This window comes from Antedon mediterranea, chromosome 9 (genome assembly GCF_964355755.1).
Source record: "Antedon mediterranea chromosome 9, ecAntMedi1.1, whole genome shotgun sequence".
NCBI classification, from domain to species: Eukaryota; Metazoa; Echinodermata; class Crinoidea; order Comatulida; family Antedonidae; genus Antedon; species Antedon mediterranea.
The window spans coordinates 4,881,884-4,905,236 of record NC_092678.1 but is presented as its reverse complement, the minus strand read 5'-3'; the positions used below and the strand labels follow the sequence as shown (position 1 = coordinate 4,905,236).

At 34.6% G+C, this 23,353-nt stretch overlaps 2 protein-coding genes across 3 annotated transcripts; one reads left to right on the top strand and one right to left on the bottom strand.

The window, feature by feature from the left end:
• The first annotated feature begins 170 nt into the window (after positions 1–170).
• Positions 171–13,340, top strand: LOC140059569 (WASH complex subunit 4-like). 2 transcript variants are annotated; one of them, XM_072105520.1, is made up of 36 exons: positions 171–261; positions 746–885; positions 1,221–1,274; positions 1,367–1,432; positions 1,665–1,710; positions 1,890–1,957; positions 2,163–2,245; positions 2,377–2,419; positions 2,784–2,887; positions 3,085–3,205; positions 4,044–4,161; positions 4,530–4,657; positions 4,750–4,913; positions 5,052–5,169; positions 5,279–5,404; positions 5,533–5,640; positions 5,759–5,800; positions 5,970–6,074; positions 6,244–6,323; positions 6,705–6,810; positions 7,014–7,130; positions 7,330–7,498; positions 7,844–7,998; positions 8,240–8,314; positions 8,552–8,746; positions 9,020–9,173; positions 9,299–9,365; positions 9,474–9,560; positions 9,710–9,773; positions 9,887–9,970; positions 10,154–10,250; positions 10,353–10,534; positions 10,742–10,841; positions 11,123–11,150; positions 12,007–12,057; positions 12,372–13,340. In XM_072105520.1, the coding sequence occupies exons 1-35, from the start codon at positions 201–203 to the stop codon at positions 12,011–12,013; spliced, it is 3,462 nt and encodes a 1,153-aa protein (XP_071961621.1). In that variant the 5' UTR covers positions 171–200; the 3' UTR covers positions 12,014–12,057; positions 12,372–13,340. The 2 variants fall into 2 exon arrangements, with proteins under 2 accessions (XP_071961621.1, XP_071961620.1); XM_072105519.1 differs by lacking the exon at positions 11,123–11,150.
• LOC140059568 (uncharacterized) lies at positions 13,317–23,262 on the bottom strand. Its single transcript, XM_072105518.1, has 20 exons — positions 23,219–23,262; positions 22,422–22,949; positions 22,036–22,273; positions 21,648–21,949; positions 21,273–21,459; positions 20,997–21,154; positions 20,527–20,673; positions 19,875–20,177; positions 19,229–19,390; positions 18,917–19,123; positions 18,536–18,666; positions 18,084–18,244; positions 17,833–17,975; positions 16,918–17,108; positions 16,680–16,797; positions 15,767–15,954; positions 15,434–15,592; positions 15,096–15,308; positions 14,281–14,873; positions 13,317–14,048 (listed from the first exon to the last, which is right to left on the bottom strand). The coding sequence occupies exons 2-20, from the start codon at positions 22,924–22,926 to the stop codon at positions 13,781–13,783; spliced, it is 4,374 nt and encodes a 1,457-aa protein (XP_071961619.1). The 5' UTR covers positions 22,927–22,949; positions 23,219–23,262; the 3' UTR covers positions 13,317–13,780.
• Between the last annotated feature and the right edge of the window lie 91 nt (positions 23,263–23,353).

Sequence of the window (23,353 nt, the reverse complement as noted above, 5' to 3'; positions counted from 1 at the left end):
AACCCAGTATCAAAATATAAAGAAATATATTTATTTTGGCCATTTAGATAGATTAAATAGAATTAAATGTCAATATTGCGTTTTATAGCTCGTTACTGACGCAAAGACAGTCGTATTGACGGATTTACCGTTAAAAACAAATAACTTTACATCACGTGAGAAAAGGAAACGCTGCCTCTGGGGATCGGAAGTGCAGCAAAATGTCAGAATATGAAGCTTATTCCGGCTGGGAATTCGACAAATTTGATGATGGTTCATTAAGTATGATATTATTTTAACGTTTAAAATTATTACTTGATTATTATGATACTAAAATAAAAGCCTAGGCCTAGCTACGCTGCTACTCATCATATAGCTAGCTAGACTAGCTAGGGCCAGGCCCTCTCTAACTAACTAGCTAGGACTAGGTAGGCCTGTGACGTACTAAGTCTAGGGAAGGCTTTGGCTATGTGTTAGTGGCTAATTGGTTAGGTGGGACTGTCACGCCAAAATTGGTCCGATTTTGGTCGTAATCAAGGGCCAAAACTGGTCCGGTTGGATCGATTTGGAAGGCCGGACCAGTTTTAGCCTAGCCGGACCTCTTTTAGCGGCTGTTGCAATGCCAAAATCGATCCGACCGGACCAGTTTTGGCCCCGGAACAAATTTCGCGTTACAGGACAACATCCATAGTGATGTGTAGCCTAGCCTGTGTCTGTCCCAATACAATCGCAATTAATTTTGAGGTTTTATTATCGTTTTTCATAGAAATTGTAGGAGAAGTGCAACTTCGTAAGTATGGCAAATTCCTTGAAGATTATGCCGCACAGTTAAAGGGAATTGAGGACGCTCTAGATGACAGTATTGGTGACGCTTGGGATTTCACCCTTGACCCCATTAAACTCCAGGTGATTATTGCAGTATTACTTTGGAAATACATAAAAAATCGCAAAATTATTAAATATTATTTGATATTAAATTTATAGGAAACCCCAGACAAATCACAATTATTTTACAGAGAAATCAACCACCACAAATCAAAACACAATCTACTGTAGTGCCTTTTCGTTTTCATGACGCATCATGCAACTACAACAATGATCATTCTACACACGCTCAGAAACGTGTAAACTGGCGCAAAATGATTATTTGACATTATGCGAAAATTAATTACTGAATTTAACTGTATGCAGTTGGCATTATTATTGTTATATTATTATAACTTATAACTATTTTCTTATAGTATTGTCCTTATGAACAAACCAGTCTGTTGGAACTGATAAAAACAGACAACAAGGTACGTAAGCATGCATAAATTGTGTTAAAATAACCAAAATCAGACTTCTTTGTAAGTAATATTTTAACAATTTTGTTCTTTTTCTTCTTCAGGTTTTCAATAAAGTTATTACTGTGTTTGCTTCATTATGTTGTGAGATGGGAGTTTTGAAACATGAGGTAAAGGCTTTAGAAATTTGATTTCATCACTCAAAAATGAAATAACTGAATGAATTTGAAATCAATAATTTGGTTTTACCAATGACTTAAAAAAAAAAGAAAGCTTGAGACATTATCATTTTTTACTCTTGACTTTTTCTTTCATTTATAATTTGTAATTGTTGAGCATCTTCCTTTTGATGGAAACCAGTGCATTTCTTGTTATTGATTAAAAAAATTATTTTTTTTCTAGGCTGAAACCAAGTATTATCATTCTTTGATGTTCTATGGCGAAGGAGGTAAGTATTAAAAAAAACCATTGTATTTAAAAAATGAATATGAATATTTACCAGTTTATTCAAACACCCACTGTGAAGTAATTTTATTTCTACATCGCAAAAAAAATATTAAATTAATCATTTAAAAAAATCTTGCAAGAGTATGTAAATGTATTTTTTCTTCTGTATTTTGTCGTCAGAACCAAAGACTGGTTTACAAGAGGGAGACGCTCAAGTAATGATGGGACACTTTATGTCCTTCATGCAAGTAAGTCAACTCTCATTTAGCTTAAGATATTTTAGACTGCTTAAAGCTCTGTCTACACTATCAAACTTTATGTGATGTGCCCATATATGGATATGATGATATCATATCACTACCAAATTTGGGCACATCACACTTTACATGTCACCAACTATTTATGTGATTCATGTACTCTGCAAGTTCACTTTGATATAAAATGTTCTTCTAGGAGTTGTCATGTTTTGTTGCTCGTTGTCATGAGGTCGTCAAGAACGTCATCCATCAACTCTCAAGTTTGTTCAATAATGCCAAGTAAGATTTTAAATATTGCGTTTTAGTATCAAATTTGGAATTAATAACAAATTGAAGGAATGGTTTTTGTTTTGTTTTTTTTTCAGTTATTGACATTTTTCATTTTTATTTGTATTGTTTTGTTTTTTCAGAGGTGCTCCTAGAGTTATTGACATTTCTCATGTTCACTTCACGGTAAGTTTTTTTTGTCTTTTGTCGGCTCATCCCACTTTTATTTGAAGAATGTCAATTTTGTTTATCCCATGTGCATACTGCTCAAGAACTTAAAAAGAGTAGGAGATCGTCTCCTGGTGTGCTGATCTGGGTAGACACTGCACTGTTTGCCAAATATCCTCAGCTCCAGCTAAACTTGAGTATGAGAATAGATATGTTTACCTTTATTTAAAAGTTCAGATCATGCAATTTTGTTAGCAGACATTGAAAATATAATTGTTTATTCCTGGCCACATGACACGATAACAGTTGGTTAAATAAGAAATAAAATAAATGAATAGATGATAGTATTAGATTATTATTTATATTTTGTGTACTTTTGCAGTCTGTCTTTGAACATCTTGGGCAACTACTATCTGTTCTGATAACAATGGATGAGATTGTATCCAATCAGCACACACTGAAGGAACACTGGACACTTTACAAGAGGTATAATATAGAAGTGAATTGAGCACATATATTTATTTATAATGGTATATAAAAAATATTGCATTACAAAAGAGTCAGCATTGCGCCAATGTCATACAAACTGAGTTAGTCTGATTAAATTTACTTTACTGTGTTTTTGGGAATCAGATATTTTTCCTTAATAAAATATTGCATTGAAAATTAATGTTTTCTTATAGAATGTTGAAATCGGTTCATCACAACCCTGCAAGGTTCAACGTAGATCCTGCCAAGCTACGACCATTTGAAAAGCTGCTGATGAAATTGCAAGGTCAGCTCTTAGATGGAATGATAATGCAGGTAAGAAATAAATCGTGTTTTAAAAAGAAATAAAACAGATTACTAATTTTAACCCTCTATCATTTATACTTCATACATCATAACTCATAATTTGTACTTTCATTGTAACTCATAATTTGTGCTTTCATTGTAACTCATAATTTGTACTTTCATTGTAACTCATAATTTGTACTTTCATTGTAACTCATAATTTGTGCTTTCATTGTAACTCATAATTTGTACTTTCATTGTAACTCATAATTTGTACTTTCATTGTAACTCATAATTTGTACTTTCATTGTAACTCATAATTTGTGCTTTCATTGTAACTCATAATTTGTGCTTTCATTGTAACTCATAATTTGTACTTTCATTGTAACTCATAATTTGTACTTTCATTGTAACTCATAATTTGTACTTTCATTGTAACTCATAATTTGTACTTTCATTGTAACTCATAATTTGTACTTTCATTGTAACTCATAATTTGTACTTTCATTGTAACTCATAATTTGTACTTTCATTGTAACTCATAATTTGTACTTTCATTGTAACTCATAATTTGTACTTTCATTGTAACTCATAATTTGTACTTTCATTGTAACTCATAATTTGTACTTTCATTGTAACTCATAATTTGTACTTTCATTGTAACTCATAATTTGTACTTTCATTGTAACTCATAATTTGTACTTTCATTGTAACTCATAATTTGTACTTTCATTGTAACTCATAATTTGTACTTTCATTGTAACTCATAATTTGTACTTTCATTGTAACTCATAGTTTGTGCTTTCATTGTAACTCATAGTTTGTGCTTTCATTGTAACTCATAATTTGCGCTTTTTTTAAAACCCAGAGTTGTGTTGAGCAGCTGTTTGATGAGCACCAAATGTATGTGACTAAGAATGCGTACTTTGCGGAAGAGTTTGCTTATAACATCCGTGTTCTATTTGCGCAGATTGAGCCAAAGATAGGTAAGAATTGACATGACATTGATACTTTAACCTTTGACTTTCAGCCGACCCATTAGAATTACTTCTGTTTCATTGTAGTATTTTTGCGAGCTTTAGCTTTGGGACAGTAATTGAAAGGAGACTATAATTTATACAAAAGAATAATTTGCATCAATATGTACACATAACATGAAAGGTTGACATGACATTGATACTTTAACCTTTGACCTCCAGCTGAGCCATTATACACTGGTTTGTTTATCAGAATAGTGTTTGACTACTTTCCCAAAACAAAAGATCACTGATTTTAATTACACTTCATAATGTAATTTTTGTACACATAACATGAAAGATTAACAGAGCTTTGATATTTTACCTTTGACCTTCAGGTGACCCGAGTGAGATGGACCACCGTCTACAATACGTTGGCATTTGTGGCCTGTATGTCCTACATTTTCAAATATTCCGCGTCATTGATAAGAAAGTCTTCAAACAACTTTGGGATGTTTATAAGAAAGTAAGTTAAAATTGAAATTTAAAATTCTTCTGTATTTATAAATATTATTTATCTACAACATTTAAATGTTTAATGTTGGTTTTTATTTCTAGATTCCTACTATTACCTTAACTGGTAACATCATGTGGTCACCAAACCAGTTTCTTTTGCGAAGTTTGTCTCCGCATATCTCCAAGATTCTGGATAAACGTTCGCAGGGAAATGTTGCCAACTTTACCCAAACGTACTTGCAGAACAAGGTGCAAACTGTCATTAGGTAGGATGTTTAAACAAAATCTCTTAAGCTCTGTCTACACTATCAAACTTTATGTGATGTGCCCATATATGGACATGATGATGTCATATCAGTACCATATTTGGGCATATCACTATCATATTTGGGCATAATTTACAGAGAGGTTCAACAGTATTATGTACAAGTGTGTTCCTGGATGATCCGTATGGAGTCTGGAATCGGAGCTGCCAACAGCGTTGTTGATGATCTCACCAGCAAATGCTCATTGTTCATTCAGGTAGGTCTATTTATATACTATGATGTCATTTGCTATTAATAGCTCAATGAATATTCATGTAGTACTGCATATTCTAGTGTTACATTAAATGATTTGTCTTATATTACAGGGTTTGCTGTGGGCCCACAACATTAGTCATCTTGTGAAGACAGTCATGAATATTCATGCTTATGCAAATAAACCTTTAACCAAGACGGCTGTACTGGCTCTGTGTCGTCTTATTGAGCTACTTAAGGCAAGATTGTATTATATAATTGTTAAATAAAATATTAAGTCTGCACGCTCTGTCTAAGATATCTTTTATTTCCATCTTAACGGTTGAAGATTGATATTAATGACTTTCTTCAACCATTTTTTCTTCAGTCAATTGAAGCTACATTTCACCGTCGCACCATGGTGATCGCTGAGTCTATCACTCACATTGTGCAACATTTGCAGTTCATGGCAATGTCTGCAGTCAACACAGCTAAGGTAAAAACACAGCGAGGTTTAACAACAAATGTTTATGTTAAGCAATTGTAAAATGTGTAGCCTGTGAGAAACAAACTATTAATGTTATTACAAAAACCCTCTTTTAATCTTTTTACAGAAACGAATTATCTCTGATAAGAAATACAGTGATAAGAGATTGGTGAGTACTTTATTTATTGTGTCTGTTCAGAGATTTGGTCTGGGCAAAGATTTGTAAAATGTCTATATTTTGAAAAAATAACATGAATTATGATGAGATAAATGTTGTTGTCTGAAGATCAAGGTACTGTATATTAAACAAATATTAAATGTAATGTTTGATTTTGTAGGATGTACTATCAGCGTTGGTTTTGGTTGAGAATGCAATAAGTGGCCCACCAACAAAGGAAAGGATCCTGATCGCAAAACTAGCAATGGCTATCGGATCACAAATGGTAAATACTGTCATCTTAACTAAATATGTCGATATATTTCATATTTCTCATCGGATCTGGCATTTGTTTATAATTAATAATGTGTCAACTGTGAAGTTACAAAAAAAGGTTAATATTCTTCCTTTATCATTTTCTGAATGTTTTTCAATTCTCAATGTTTTTTGTATAGAAAGCTTTCCGTGAAGACGAACTTGCAAACTTCAGAAATATCCTCATGAAAATGGAGGTGATGAGTGACCTGAGAGGAAAGTAAGTGATAATTTTTTTTATTATTTCAAAGTAACATTTATTTCATAAGTTCATAGGTAATAATAATAAATTTTTCAAAGTAACATTTATTTCATAAGTTCATAGGTCATAATAATAAATTAATAATAATAAACTAAGAGGGACAAAATTTAAAAAAATGTAAGCTTTTGTGAGGCAGCCCACTGAAAAAGAAAAACAGGACAACACAGGAACTGGAAACAGGACAAAATCTGTAGTAAAGACTTGTGAAGAAGTAAAATATAAAAACTGTTATAAGTGAAAGGATGATTATACATAACATAATGAGAGATTTATTTTCAATTTAAAAGAGGACTGTCAACATTATTTCACATGATGATTTATTGTTTGTATTTTTGATAGATTGAAGAAGGCTTGCGATTGCAGTTTTGTATATTGGCATAGAGTGATCTTTCCAACGTACGTTGCGGACCGTTATGAACACGCTGTTGACGCTCATCGTCTGCATGTAAGTTTGTCACAAGTGAAATGAACATATAAGGGAGTCATTCATGCGTGGCAGTCTGTGATTGGTCGGTGTGTTGTGTTATAAAGTGTGTGCAGGACGGAGTGAGATTGCTTTTGTTTATAAATATATGCTTTTTTTTTACCATTTTACCTATTTGTAATTTGTTTATTATTAAAATGTGTTCTATGATCTGTTATTTTTAGTACATGTTTGCTGCCCTCGCTGATTGCGTCACACCAATGAGGAATTCTCGTCATCTGGAATCGAATGAAGATCTTTTAATCGCTTTTTATCATGAAATTGAGGACAATTTTGATGAGGTAAATTTACATAATCGTAGTGACAATAAAATGTGGTGTGCCCAAATATGGACATGATGATGTCATATCACTACCATATTTGGGTACATCACTACTATATTTGGGCACATCACACTTTATTGTCAAACTAGTTTTATAGTGTAGACAGAGCCTTACATTTAATACACAAGAACTAAATATATGTCTTATTTCTTTTCAGCATCTTCTGTCCCCATTGTGCCGTAGCGTTGAGACCAACCTTCGTCTGTCCATCCACCAGCATCTACAAGTTGGTGAGATGAATCCATTCAAATCATCTATGAAGGACCAAACACATTTCTTGAAGATGAAACCCATACGAATCTTCCACCGCTACATCAATGTCAAAGGTTATTACACAACTCATTGTCTACAAAGCAGTTAAGGCTATAATAATCTTGCATGCTCACAATCAAATGTTTTGATATGACCATATAGATAGATATACACTTGTAGTGTGTTTATAGATTCTGTGTTTAAATAAAGTTTGTGGAACACCACGTATATGTAGTTGCAAAAATAATTGCTAAGTTTCTCAAGATTGATACTTTGATCGTCTTTAGTAGTATAATAATCGAAACGTCGAGGAACTCTACAGTTCTTTTCAGAACTAACAAAATAATTTATAATATTTAGAGATTCTCTTATTTTATCAAATATATGATGGAAATTTTCGTTTGTTTTATGTATTTCAGAGCATGTGACTCATTACTTGGATAAAACGTTCTATAAGCTGACCACTGTAGCATTGCATGACTGGAAGACGTACGCTGAAATGCGTAACCTGGCTGCTCAAAAGTACGGACTAGAAATGACCGAAGGTCACCTACCAACTCAAACCCTAGAACAGGTAACATTTGATAATGTAATCATGGTTTTCGATGTTTTTTAATGTTTTTGACTGCAAATTAAGCTTTGTGGTTATGATGCTTCAAGAATCCTGTGTTGAAATCTGCACTCCCAAAATACTTTGGTTGTGTGGGGCAAATCTTGTGTGTGTGAAATGGAGACTTACTTCGCTATTGGCAATCTTTTGAAGTGTGCTTAAAGAAATAAACAAAAAGAATGTTTTACATTTTTATTTTTAACAGGGATTAGATGTTCTTGAAATTATGAGAAACATCCACATCTTTGTGTCCAAGTATCTGTACAATGTCAACAATCAGGTAGGTGGTGTAACAAGAAACGAACAACAAAAGAAATCAAAATCTATTTGTGAATTTCACATGTATTCACAATCGACTATTCCAATTCCAAACCAGATACAAAATGTCCCCAGTTCTTTTTCACCATTCAAACCACATTCTAAATACCAGCATTTCTGGAAAAACAGACCAATATTATTAATAGAGTTGGACCATAGAACTACCTGCATGTGATTTTAAATACCGTTTACTTTTTAGATTTTTGTGGAGCGATCAAGTGCAAACAAACATCTGAACACCATCAACATCCGGCACATTGCGAACTCAATCCGCACTCACGGTACTGGAATCATGAACACAACGGTGAACTTTACCTATCAGTTCTTGCGCAAGAAGTTCTTTATCTTTTCGCAGTTTATGTACGACGAACATATCAAGTCGAGGCTGATAAAGGTATTGCTCAGTTATTGTTGTTTAGTTAACTTTTTACCGTCAGAATTTAGCTTGGTTCCCACTAGAAACAAAATGCAATGATGTAGATGCAATGGAAGCAAATTGACCAATCACAATCAATGGATTATCCAAACTGTCGCTTGTCATTGGTCAACTCGCTTGTGTTGCGTTTGCGTCCTTGTGTTGCATCCTACTGGGAACCAATATTTTATTATTGGCCTACTTATTAAAAAAAATATCGGATATCATTTTATCAAGTTTTCTTTTTTTCAGGATTCTCGTTATTTCAAAGAAGTGAAAGATGAAAACAATCAGATGTATCCATTTGACCGTGCTGACCGATTCAATAAAGGAATCCGCAAGCTGGGTCTGACACCAGAGGGCGACAGTTATCTTGATCAATTCCGCAACCTTATCAGTCAGATAGGTATGTTTTGATGTTTTCTTACCTGGGTATTTAGTTCATTTAAAAATTTTAATATGCAAGAAAAGGAAGCTGAATATACAACTAATAAATCGTACTTAATTTGCATACATGTGGTTATCTTGTAGGCAATGCAATGGGTTACATTCGTATGATCAGATCTGGTGGCCTACGGTGCTGTAGTAACGCTATAAGGTAAGACAATATTTTAATTTCCTTTGTTAGTAAAACATATTTGGTTTTAGAAGACTACTGATGATTATAGCATCAATAATTATAATGTATTTTGGTTTTTATTTATAGATTTGTACCTGATGTTGATGACATCATCAATTTCCAGGAACTTTGTGTTGAAGAAAATTTATCTGAAGAAACGCAAAACGCTGCAAGGTTTGTTTCCAAATTTATACATTTTGAAAAAGAAATTATAAATAGTATTTATGTTAAAATTGGCAACAAACTAAATTTAATGTAAAATCTTGTGAATCTAAATGATAACATCATCTCATTGTTACAAACTTTTTTTGTTACTTTTACAGCAACCTGGATAATGTCTTGGGGAATTTGGCCAAGAACTTTGCCGAAGGCACAGAGTACTTCAAGGTCAGAGTTCAAATATAGAATATAATCTTACAAAATTCACCATTACGTTTGTAAGGAATCATTACAGTAACAACAGATTTTATTTATATTGACTGTTTATTTTTTAATCATAGATGTTGGTTGAGGTATTCTCTCCTGAATTTAGAACCTCCAAAAACATGCATCTTAGAAACTTCTACATGATCCTACCACCACTTGTAAGTACATTGTTGATGTCAATTTAAGTACATTCTTAATGTCAATTTACTTAAGTACATTCTTAATGTCAATTTACTTAAGTACATTCTTAATGTCAATTTTAAAGGTATTTTGCTACATTGTTTAGTTTATTCAGTATCAACCCAAACTCAGTTGTACTAAAACCTGACATGTTCTTATAGAGCCTAAACTTTGTGGAGTATTCTATTGGATGCAAAGAAAAACTAAACAAGAAAAACAAAGTGGGAGCCGCCTTCACAGATGATGGCTTTGCCATGGGTAAGCTTTGAAACCAATATATATATATATATATATTTAAAAGTAAACTTGTTTTGTTTAAAGAGTTAAAGATAAACTTAAGTTATGTTTACTTGTTTACAGGTGTTGCATATATTTTGAAACTTCTCGACCAATACCAAGAGTTTGATTCGCTTCATTGGTTCCGCTCCGTCCGGAAGAAGTACAAAGAGGAGAAAGATAGTGTTAGACGTGCACAAGCGGAAGATGAGAAGTTGGTGCAGACAGGAAGTTTGACTATCAAACGACTGGAAACTTACCAGAGGGTAATGATAACTATTTAATTTATGCTAAGTCTGAAACTAAGTATGCACCTAAGTTTACAAGCACAGCAATATACAAAATGTAATTCAAAGAGCTGATATAATGAATTTTAATTTAAGTTAAGACATAGCCTTGCATGACTTTGGTTAAAAGGCCTAGTAAGATTATTCTCTATGTAAATATATTGATCTTTTGATGTATTTGTGTAGGAGTTTGATCTGCTCTACTACAGTCTAAGCAGCGCTAGAATTTTCTTCAGGGCTGACAAAACAGCCGCCGAAGAGCAAGAGGAAAAGAAGGAGAAAGCAGGTATGCTAAACACTTGTATATATTTTTATTTTCTATTTTAATTCAACACGCTATTCAATCTACGATGGGAAACAAACCCATGATTTCTAAACTAATTTTAAAAGTGTATGACTGCAGTTTGCAATCAAACCCATTTCCTGAAACTAAGTATTGTTTAAGGCTGTTTTTTCCTTGAAAACACATGTAATCAATTGGCCTAGTCTCTGTTAGTTTGGCCATGTGTCTCATAATAAACATGGATTGTTTGTCATAATGTTCACAATGTTTTTAATGGGTTTTAGGCACATCAAAAGCAAAGGCTGTCAAAAGGTATTGTCTTGTTATTCAATGTTGGTTGGCTTCACTTTTTAAAATGGAAATTGGTTTTTTTAACCGTATTTATTTTATTTTATTCCTTGCTTTTTCCTTGTGTTTTTTTTTTTATTGGAAGTGCAGTATTAATTGTTTTCTTACATTTGAAGGTGTTGCTTCTTGTACATTAGAAATAATTGCGTTTTCTCATTGGCTTTTGTTTCTAATTTCACAATTTGATTAAAGATTAAAGAAAGCTAATTTTAATTTTACTAACCGGGGAATTTAATAATTTGCTATTTGCTATTTCTTATCTCATCATAATAGTGAAATGCTACTTCAGTTTTTTATTAAGCTCTGTCTGCGCTATCAAACTAGTTTGACAAAAAAAGTGTGATGTGCCAAAATATGGTAGTGATATGACATCGCCCTGTCCATATATGGGCACATCACATTTTATTATCACATGGAGTTTGATAGCGTAGACAGAGCTTTCGGAACATATTGTTTTTATCCAGTAAAATATACAGCTTTTTGTTTCTTAGCAACATGTGTACTTTAGGAATGTGTAACTTACTGTAGCTGTAGCCAAAACTGTGTTGTTATAGTAATAGTGAATTGGTTTGTGTGTGTTTTAATGTTAAAGTACTGTTTTAGTTGTCAATTATTCAGTAGTGCTTGAAATCATTGTTTATTTATTTACCTTCCAAAAGTATACACTGTCTAAACGCTTGTTGTCTAGGACTCAGTATTTACCTTTAGTTAACGCTATATACTATATAGAGAAATAACAGTACTTTGGCGACAATTTACAAACAAGCTACGCGTAAATGCAACTCGTTTTAGAACAGGCTTTTTTTTGTTTATCATTCAGCAAATGATACGGATGAAAGTGAGCTTATATCGACGCCACAAGAAGTGCCAAGTAAGTGCTGCATTTGTTCTATTGATGATACAGAGGGACATTTACCAGCCAGTGTCTCTGTCGTCCTAGGCTTCAACTGCAAAAGTTGTTGTTTGTATCTACAGTACTATGAAGTCAACCATAATAAGAATAATAATAGGACCCTTACATCTTAGTCCACAGCGCTTTTGATCACTTGTTGCTGGAATTGGCGCTTTACAAATTCGTATATTTAATTATATTATATTATTACCGCTGTAGACATTATTTCTTACTTATTTTTCATACTTGTCTTGCATTTTTCTTGTTTTCACTTGGTTCCTATTTTATTTCAGGTAATGTACCAGCCATCCAGGCGCCACCGCCGACAAAGAATTTACCAGCAATCACTGCCTAGGCTGTCAATCATAGAGCATGGCCAGTGTCTGTGTGTCAGCCTAGGCTTGTCAATCAAAGAACATAGCCAGTGTCTCTGTGTCGGCCTAGGCTTGTCAATGAAAGGGCATAGCCAGTGTCTGTGTCAATGTTGGCAGACACTAAGCTTTTGACTGCGACTGTATCTACAGTACTATGAAGTCTACCACCAGAATATACCAATTATTAGATATATTACTTGAAATTGATTGTAGATAAACCCAATTTCAAAGCAATTGATAAGTATGTTTGTTCTAAAGCGTGGTTCCCACTAGCGACGCAACGTAAGCAACTGTCCTAATAATTGTGTTTGCCCTCGCCTGCGTGAAATCAAACTTGCGACGTTTGTAGCACTATTGCGTCGTCAGTTCCCACTTGTGATTACGCATTACAGTATTTTGCGTCGATACATCGCTGCGTTCTAGTGGGAACCACGCTTTACAGATGGCATTCTGCTGCAGTATTCGGGAGCTTTGGACTTGTGATGACCAAGTTATGTCATATGACGTGCACATTCAGTTGGGATGTGCTTACGCGCTCAAATCCTTGACATATTTTTGGTGGTTTTGAGTTCCAGATGATGACTGACACACAAATTGAAAGCTCCCTCTTATTGCATTATACCAATTATTCTCTGAATATTATATAAAAAGAATATATTTAGACTGCATGTATGAAAATGATTATTAATACATATATATTATATAAGAGACTTAGTCCTCGAAATTCTGGTCACATTTGGTAATGAACCAATTATTATGATGCAATATGTAAGAGTATGCGAGACGTTCTAAAAATAGATGATTGATGGGCTAGTTCATTGTCCTGCTAGCTAGAAACGATTGTAAACATAGAATTATAACGAATCATGATCTATAATAAATATTTATTCGAGACTATAGACTATTTACTGGTGTCTTTTACAGTATCTTGTATGTGTGCTTGTACATACGTTTTGCAATGTTTTAACAGTCATTAATGAAATGGTGTTATTCACAGACAAGCAGTAACGGTAAGCAGAAAACCGTGTAGCTTTTCCCACGTAGAATCTGTATGTATCCTGAGCAGAAACCGACTGTCCGCTCCATGTTTTGTGTAAATGGTCAGAAGAAATAACAAAGATTCCCATATTTTACCGCTTGCCTATGTTAACGTACAACTGTGTTGCAATCATGCCGTGCAATATGTAAAGCGCCCTCTGTAATGACGACACCAAATTATTTCTATGCATAAATTATTTCTGCTGATATTCATAATCAATTTTAATATAAAGCTTTTTAGTATTTTACAGATTCTTTTATAAAATAGTCTGCAATGACTAGAAGCATTGTCATGTTTTTAGCACAGACTTGTTGGATGGATCACGTTGACACGGCGTTCTCCAATACTGTTCACGATCTGGATAATAAAATTCTGTTTTGATGGAAGCGGGACGGATTCCTGGTGGAGGATGACGGAAGCACTCGTTTCCAGCACGTTGACTTTTGGTTCTTAACGCTTCTGGTGGAAGTGTTCGGAACAAATTAGTGTTTCTCTCTTCTTTTGAAAGCATTTGAATTTGAGGTTTAAAGGTGGCACTTCGTTCTTTGTGGTATAATCTAAAAGAAAAAGTTTTGAAATTATTATTCCAACTTTTGTTTGTAACTGTATTCACCTAACATTTTGTAAATATGATTCCAATTAACTCGTCATTTACCGTATATTCTCAAGTATAATCCCACCACCAAATCCTCCAAATTTATATTTTCTTTTAGACAATATCTTTCAATACCTGAGTATTCTCAGGCCAAGTTCATATCCTGGCCCCCTACTATGTAGACTGACACCTACTTGAAATCATGTCCTTTCATTTCTTCAAATTTACTGTGTTCCATATCACGAATCGGGATCCTGTTTGCTGAAACATTCCAACTGCGATCATCAAACGGTCCTGGCATATCGCCACAATATTTGTCTTTCTCGTTATCCACAATTGCTGGCAGGAGTCCATTCTCTCTTGCGTGTGTATCGACGCTGACATAGTTTACAACCGATAGAGCAGGGATGTTGTTGGCATTCGATCCAAGAAGACCATACTTCTTAGGCTTGTCTTTAAGTAGTCCTTGTAATCTATCGATTTGATTGCTTGATAAAAGACCTTTGTATGTTAGTTCCGTCTCGGTGGCGCACCGATGAAACTTCATTTGCGGGTCATCAACAATCAGACGCTCTCTCCACATGTCATCTTCTGCATCATGTGCCGTTCTCTTTTCTTTGTCAAGTGTGTCACCAGCTAAATGGATTGTTGCTGGTGGATGGATGCCAAAGTCTTTATGTGGCTTCCGGTAAAGGTCAATGTCCTCATTCCTTAAGGACCATGTGTAGCGATCGCGATCTAAAGTTGGTTTTAATATATTTGCATGCAGAATATTCTCTTCCCATGGCTGCAAAATAAAAAGACAATTTTGTTGTCAGTGAAGGCAAAATTTTAATGTTAAAAGGTTAAAAAGTTTGATCACTTAATTTGTACAGGATGGTAGGCCTACACCACACATATTAGTTCTAAAAAGAACTGTTGAGTTTCTTTACGTTTCAATCAATATACTTTGATCGTACTCAGGAGTGAGAATTTGATAACTTAAATCGTACATGATGATTGTAAATACCTGCATGTTTTCAGTGACTCTAGCTTCGTCAGGCTTTCTAGGATGTTCGTTGCTTAAGAGGGAACTCTTTACTCCAGGATAAACAAATCCATTGCTACTCAGGTACTTGGCCTTTGACCTTTCAGTTTCTTCTTTTTGTAAAGCGTTTAAGTCGACAGGAACTACAGACGCAGAGTTGTAGTCGCTGCAGTATGTGAACCGATGGTTTGGCTCCTGACAACAACAAAAACAAAAGAAGAATTTTACATAAATCATTTTAAAAACCTCTAGTGTACATTCATTTTTAATAGAAACTTCCAATTGGTAGTGTGTTAGCTGAGGTGTTTCAGTGCCGTTACCTTAGCCAGTAGTTGACGTAAACTTTCCCTGGCCTGCTCTGTGCTGTTCAACGTCTGTGTACTGTAGTTGTGTGATGTACCGTTTGGCTGGGTCACGTGTATTGTTTCTGGCCGAACACGATTTATACTGTTTATATGACTTATTTCACCAACGCTATCCTTTAAAGAAAGTTAAAAATGTTGTTAGATTGTGAAGATGAATGGTTAAACATGGTATAGACATGGTTTTGTCAAGAAAAAAAGTATTCTGTCTTTCCAAATCTATGTTTGTGAAAGAAAACCATTTTTGTGTCTAAAAATAAATAAACATGTTTTGTAAGATTTTTTACGTACTATATTTTCTTGGAGGAAATTATGAATTGGAGTGTTTTGTTGTTGTCGCATGATGATCATGTCATAGTAGTCTTCGTTGTAATTGTCCAGTGGCGTCCACTCTCTCCGTTTAGTAACTGATATTTCTGGCATGGTTTGTGATCGTCTGCTTTCCGCTATCATTTCAACTTTTTTAGTTAACTTAAGCTCTGTCGGTAAGAAAAGAAATTACAATTACAATTTTTTTTTTCCTAATTTTCAATATCTGTCCGCTTGTCTACTTCATTTGTCAAAATAATAGAGAAAACATTTTAACCAAATATAATATTACTACATAAAATTGTTCACATCGACAATAAGCACTTTTTGAATTGTGACTTAAAAATCAGCAACAATAAAATAAGCAAAATACAGAGAATAAAAAGCATACATTTTTACATATATTATCTTAAGCTCTGTCTACACTATCAAACTTTATGTGACAAAAAAATGTAATGTGCATATGCATGGACATGATGATGTCAAATCACTACCATATTTGGGCACATAACACTTTTGTAACTAGTTTGATAGTGTGGACAGAGCTTAACAACATGAATGTTATCTCACATAAAAAAGCATAGAAATAAAAGCTTGCACATAAATACTTACAATACATTATTATGTGATTGGTTATTCTTGAATAAAAATAACAGTATGAAGTTTTAAATTAACATAATTTATTATTATTTTTGATTAGCGTTTGGGTATTTATTTTATTTCAGTTATCTGCAAAGTTAATTTTTTTTTTTAGATTACCATCACAAGTTTCTAAATTACAAACACGATGACAAAAATTTATGTATGTATGTGATTATATTATTATGATAAAGATAAATAGTAATAAATTAATCAAATTAAATTTGGGCGGAGGGATGAAATTTAAAATGCTCACCTTCAAAATCTGTCGTCGTCAGAGGGATTCCAAACTCGCGACTTAAAGACAAGATCATTTTCGCAGATGGAAACAAATCATTCTTGGTTAGTTCTCGTAATTGTGTACACGTCAAAAGCTGAAACGAAACCGAATACAAAATATTTATTATGCATGGCATTGTTCTTTACATTACAAGCAGTCTGAATTCTGTCGTCTTTTGCAAATGCAATGCGTAAACGTCAAATGCTATACTGACCTTATCAAGTCTAATGATAGCCTCCAGGCACAGACGTGGCACCATATCACGAATGTAAAGCAGCGGCTGTTGGACAATGATACTGAGTGGTTCATGAAGTCTAATTCGACATAGGTCAACGTCGAGGGCAGCATACACCCGTTCACTGAACATAAGGTTAGAGTTATACATGGCTTCAAATATTGTATCTTCTGTAATGAAAATAGATTTTATCAGTTTTTAAAGTTTTAACACTTTTAAATGTTTGTTTAAACTTTGCAGATAAAATGTTAAAGACCCCTTCCCTGCAATTTTGGACGTTTTTTGGAAAATAATACATATATATCACTTTAAAAACATTAAACCATGTCATTCCTTGTCTTAAATGTACGTTTTATGGTAAATTATGATAAAAAGTGAGAAACAATGCACTACCTAAGTAGCTCGCGGCGATCGACCTCTCGTGGACGGTCTTAGGCCTAGCCTAGCTAGGCTTAGTTTTGTAGGCCTAGCTGGTAAACATCGGTAACGTACGAACATCGTACGCTACCTATATACCTAGCCTGACGTTGTATAGTTGCTGCATTAATTGTCTTTCTATTTTTGCCAGACTCCGTTGATACAAATTGGGGAAAACCCGGTATTTTCGCTGAAAAGTTAGGAGTCTTCCATTTGTTTTGGCCTCACGATCGATCGAAAAGTGGGCGAATTACAGGTGAAAAACAAAAATATCAATCCGCGCGCAATGCATTTTGGGATTTATAGCGGGCCGCTATAATTATTAGAATCGACTTATTTTTCACATTTTTAACCGTTTAAAGACGAAAAAAGTTATAGCAATAGGACCATATAGTATTATTTTTACATTAAATATAGTTTGTGATCTTAAATTAGATCTAAAAAACGTAGGGAATGGGGCTTTAACGTTTTGTTTACCATGGTTTTTCTGTCTTGGTAAAGTTTCCCACATTTTCTTAATAGCATGATCACGTAATCCTTCCAGAATAAATATATGTTGTTCACCATCTAATATCTGAAATCCTGTGACTATGTCAAGTGATGTACTTGACTGTTGATCACTGTAAACAAATTAAATAATTGAGAAATTAACAGCATCCACAAAATGTTATTCAAATAAAACATGTCGAAATACTGTTGTATATATATACTATGAAACGAATACTAACTATGATAGTTTGTAAGTAGAGAGGGCAGCTTTGATGACGTGCTCTGGCATGGCGTCTAGTCGGAGGGCGCTCGCATTGATTTCAGTTATTAACTTCTCCAGTGAATGTAGAAAGCAAGTGTTTTTGTAATCAAAGACATAAACCAATCTGGAAAATGGGCACTGGAACCAAAATGAAACAAACATGTTACTTAAGAAAGTGACCAAAATGCATTCTAGACAAGCACTTAATAGTCTAAATTGCCAACAGAATTTAGTAACATTGAATTAAAATATTTTATTTATACTGGGCGACCTCTTCAGTCGAAGACTGGTCTCTCAGAAGGCCCAGTTATGATCTACGGCTGTGGTGTACTAGTACACCGGGGTAACCCCTAATGCATTATGTAATGTTAGGTTCATATTTTGGTTATTGAGTTTTCAAATTAGACAAAGTAGATGTTATGTTGTTACCTCTTCAGGAGTTGGCAGTACTGGTTTGTCTTTGACTTCTTGTGACGTGGTGAGTGGATAAGCAATCTCGATCCGAACCTTTAGTTGTGAGTTCACATCCAGGTAATGTCCAACAGGTAGCGGCTCATCCTCTGTACAAATACAATTAATAGTTGATAAAATACTTTGTGAGGTGTTTTCCCGGTTAATAGTACGATCACAGCGGTACTAGGTGTGATCAACTGGCATTCATTCATTCATTCATTCAACCTGTTTTATACAAAGCGATTCATTCATATGAATCAGAAGCGTCGGCTTATATGCTATTCTCATCTTTAATATCCCTTTGTACGACAAATTCTAGTTCATTTTGGTTAACGACATAGTAGTTTTGATACTTACTAGGCCCATCAACAGCATTTGTCACTCCAAGCAGTTTATCCTGCACATTCCTACCAATGATGTCTGGTATAGGACAGCAATGAATGGGTGAGGTCATGTACAGGGTCTTCTCTCCTAGCAATAACTGAGAAAGGTCGAACTTGGCAACACCGTATGGATCCCACGGACGACCACGCTCTTTGAACGGATTGTGGAGTGTGCGCTTCCCTGTACAAAATGTGATCGAATTTAGAAATGATGTATTAGTACCGTAATTTTTATTTATTTTTATGTTATCTTTATCGTAGGAATAAACAAGAGTATATTGTTTACCTGTTACCATGCCAACATTTCCTATTTTATCGTCCTCCATATCTTCGCCAAATAAGGTAGGTTTCAACTTAGCTTCTTTGAATTTCCTGTCTCGATCATGAACTTCAATCTTTAATGGCGGACCGTTGAGATATTCTCGCAGTTTTCCACGTTCCATCGTACCTGAAAATTTATAGCCATTTCCCTATTTATTAACAAACTGAAACATTGGACATTCTCTACCCATTAGTGTGGTTCCAACTAGAATGCAACTTAAGACAATGCCCTTCCAATAATTGTGTTTGCCCTGCCTGCGTGTAATCAAACCTGCTTGTTGTGCGTCAATGTTAGTTGCCGTAGACTTTGATCTGGTTCACCCTGCGTACTTGTGCGCTATATTATCTTTTTCAATGTTCTTTTGCCTTGCGTCGTTGCGGAAATCAAACTGATTCGATTTTTCCCTTCTTTTGATTATGTAATACAGCACTTTGCGTCGATACGTTTGCTGTATTGCGTTCTAGTGGAACCACGCTTAAGCAACACATTGCCAAACATTAGATATTCTTAAGCAACACCTTGTCACATATTATACATTTCTTTACACATTAAGCAACACCTTGTCAAAACATGCATACAATGAAAAAATCAAAATAAACACACAAATTACCTAATAACACCACATTAGTGTCTTCCCAATATGCGCTTTTGCCGTGTTCTTTGCCACTTGTAATGTGAGGCATCTCTCCCATGAATTTATACATGCAAAAAACAGGAAGACACTTGTCTTCTAGCTGGTCATACGGCAGTGGAGTACTCGGAAGGTTTGTTGCCGACGCTATCTTGATGACTAGTGGGTTCAATTCTTTACGTAGGGTCTCGGACATCAAAGGACCGTCAAGTGAGACTGTAATAAACACGTCCTCTATACCATGAACAGGACGGTCCAGTCTGTTAGTTATTGAACGAACGCCTAGAGTAGAATGAAATAGTCGCATAATTTTAGGACTGTCCAAATTTTCATTAAATGCCTTATTATTTTATATTGATTTTCACCCATAATTTTGGTGGTATTATGTATATATTGTATATTATTATTATTATTTTGTCCTCAGTGAAATAGAAATTATTGTTAACTTGTTAAAAAACTGTGTCAAAATTGTTACCGCTAATCATTTTACTGCAGTTACTGCAGTATCACAATCTCATTCTTATTTTACAAAACTACATCGCAATGGCACTGTTGGAGAGTTCATAATCTGTTGTATAGATTTGAAGGATCTGTACATTATGCTACAGGTTATTTTGAGATAGTAACTTACCTGGAAACAACAGTTTTAACTTGACCGGGATGCGTATGTTTCCATGTTGCTTGATGTATGCTTGCAGCGCCGCTGCGGCTTGCTCAGACTTGCGAGACTTTCGCCTAGCTTCTCGTTGCTGCGGAGAATCTTTTAAACCTCTTCTCCCTGTGAGTGATAAATTAGATTTTTATTTAATAGCATTAATAATAATTACCACATTTCTATAGCACCCTTTTCATGAATAATCATGCTCAAAGGCGCTTTACGTAGCACATTATTACCCCGGTCATTTTTTTGGATTAAACGCATATCGCAAAACATACTCCCATATTAATGCAGCTATTAATCAGCGCAAAGTTTTGTCTTGTTCTAACCGGTTACCCTTTTATACACCTGGGTGGAGAGAGGCAAGTGTAAGATAATGACCCTATTTTTCTCTGATCAAATAATAACTCGCTTAAGAACAAATTAAAATTATTAAGCCGTACCACTTGGTGTTGTCGTTGAGCGTCCACTGTCATCTCCTAATCTCTCCTCTTCTTTTCTCCTCTCTTCTTCTTCATTTTGTTGTTTTAATTCTCTTTTAATTTGTTTTAGCTCATCTGGTGGGATTGTTCCAGCTAGTTGGCCCAATTTCTTATATGACCTTTGGAATTTGAAAAACTAAATCAATTAGTTAGCAGGGAGCTTTCGGTTTGCCAAATTACAGAGGAGGTATCTACGACTAAATTAAGTACTGTATAGGCAAATTGAAAGGAACTTACTTCATAGACTCTGGTGAGACCTGTTTTGCCACTTGAGTAACTGGTTCTGGTGTTGCCTTCCTCTGTTTGTGTACTTGAGTTACTGATTTGTTTTCAGGAGTTCTAGCTCGCTTATCAAACTTAATTGATTCATTAGTTTTCATGGATTCTTTACTCGTCTTTTCTACTATTTGTCTACCTTTACTATCTAAAAAGCAAGGATAACAAACTAACTGTGAATACTGCATTATGTTGATTATTGTTTTATATCTTTTGGAAATAATTATTGTAACAATGATAAAATAAAAAAAGTAATAGAGTAGAAACAATTTGAATATAGAACCCCTATTTAAAGGAACATCTTTGGGACCCAAAAAGTGTCTCCTGTTGTATTACCTTTTCTATTATAGTTTTTAATTTCCTTGAGTTCTGGTGGAAGACTCTGTGGCAGAGGTCGGTCCACGAGCGACTTCTTCGGTTGTAATGCAATGTAACTCTGTGATTGCTTCATTACTAAAGAGCGTACACCTCCAACATCCTCAAAATCTTCACCTGGTTTTGCTTGTGGTAAACGGAAGACTTTAGGCCGGTCAAACCTAGCTCTCGCTGACACCTTCTCTCGGGACTCCCAAATGCGCAGTTGAAGCGTATGATCAAATAGCTTCAGAAGGAGGTCTTTGGTGACGTTTATCTTTTGACTAAAAATAAAAACAATAACTCAAGTTGAAAATTGAAGTGATTGAGGATTTGAAAAAGTTTAAGGTAGAGGGAAATATTTTCTTACCTGTGACTCCATGCCACCCACGTTTGATGTCCCTCCTGCCACGTTTTTATCACCTTTGAATCATGGTCCGTGTAAATCTTGGCCGCCATTCCAAAAGTAACCACATCTGTTTTGACGGGTTCGGTATCATCGGGCAGTAAGTAATAAGAACAATGATAATAGTTCTGCGCTTTTGGCGCTTCCATTAACCGCTTCTTTTTCCGTACCATATCTTCTAACTTGGGACCATCTTCTTCATCTGAAAAGTTCAACCATTATTTAAAATATTTTTTATCAAAACAATTTTGAAAAGAAAACTTTTGAATATAGAACAATGTAAAGTAAATCATCTATATTTTAGAACAGGATTTTATTTTATAACATTTGTTCAAACAGGTTTCTCTTACTTGTGGGAATTGCTGCAGCAATAGTCACTGTCATTGTCACTCGATGACCATGACCACCTTTCTTATTCTTCTTTCGGGGTCTATGCCTAACTTCACCAGTTTCTTCATTTATACATTTCTTTTTTTCTAGGCATTTATTTTTATCCTCTTTTTCCTTTTCTTCATGGTTGCATTCCATATCTTTCTTATCTTCTTCATGATGGTTAACCTCCACATCTTTTTCTTCACTATGGTTGACCTCCAAATTTTGTCCTTTATCTACATCTTTCTGTTCATCAACATTTGCATATGTGCCATTTGCCAAGTCATTATTTTCTTCAGTTAATTCGTCTTTATTTTCCTTGGTTGATTCAACTTTATTTTCTTCAGTTAATTTGTCTTTAATTTCCTCCTCTTCTGTATCCTCTTTCTGTTCCACATGAGTCTCTTCTACCCTGCTTCGTTCTTCTTCTTCTTGTTCCAGCAACGGGCTTGTTGGTAATGTTTTTTCATTTTCTTCTGACATAGTAGTAAATGATTAGAAACGGTCTAATAAACAAAATGAATTACATATGAATGTCATTTACAGTTTAGCCTCCTACTACTACTGTGGCCTAGGCATCACACACAGAGAAACCTGTACAAAAAAGACAGTAGATAAGTACTATCCTACTTTAGAATAGATAATCGGATAGGATCATGTTGCGAGTTACATGTGCAGCCAAGCTAGGCCTAGCTAATTAAACCCATTAATCGTGGTAGTTTGAGGGTAACATTTATATTATGTTTAACTGTTTAAATAATTTACAAAAACTTACGATTTGACATTCTAAACTAGGCCCTAGGTGTTTTTAAGTTAATGTAAAATTGTAAACAAACACCGGCCGTGTGCCAGCCCCCAACAAGTGTTTTTTGTTGCTAGGTGATATAGGGTCGATATGTCCAGACGTTGT

What these genes read in the sequence shown, in the direction of transcription:
- LOC140059569 (XM_072105519.1), top strand. Translation starts at nt 201, where the DNA reads ATGTCAGAATATGAAGCTTATTCCGGCTGGGAATTCGACAAATTTGAT. An exon ending in AAGGTGCAAACTGTCATTAG is followed by an intron (nt 4,914 to 5,051) that starts GTAGGATGTTTA and finishes CATAATTTACAG; the next exon opens with AGAGGTTCAACAGTATTATG. An exon ending in GAAACGCAAAACGCTGCAAG is followed by an intron (nt 9,561 to 9,709) that starts GTTTGTTTCCAA and finishes TTACTTTTACAG; the next exon opens with CAACCTGGATAATGTCTTGG.
- LOC140059568 (XM_072105518.1), bottom strand. Translation starts at nt 22,926, where the DNA reads ATGTCAGAAGAAAATGAAAAAACATTACCAACAAGCCCGTTGCTGGAA. An exon ending in CTCAACGACAACACCAAGTG is followed by an intron (nt 20,674 to 20,996) that starts GTACGGCTTAAT and finishes TATCACTCACAG; the next exon opens with GGAGAAGAGGTTTAAAAGAT. An exon ending in GAGTCACTGAAAACATGCAG is followed by an intron (nt 14,874 to 15,095) that starts GTATTTACAATC and finishes TTTATTTTGCAG; the next exon opens with CCATGGGAAGAGAATATTCT.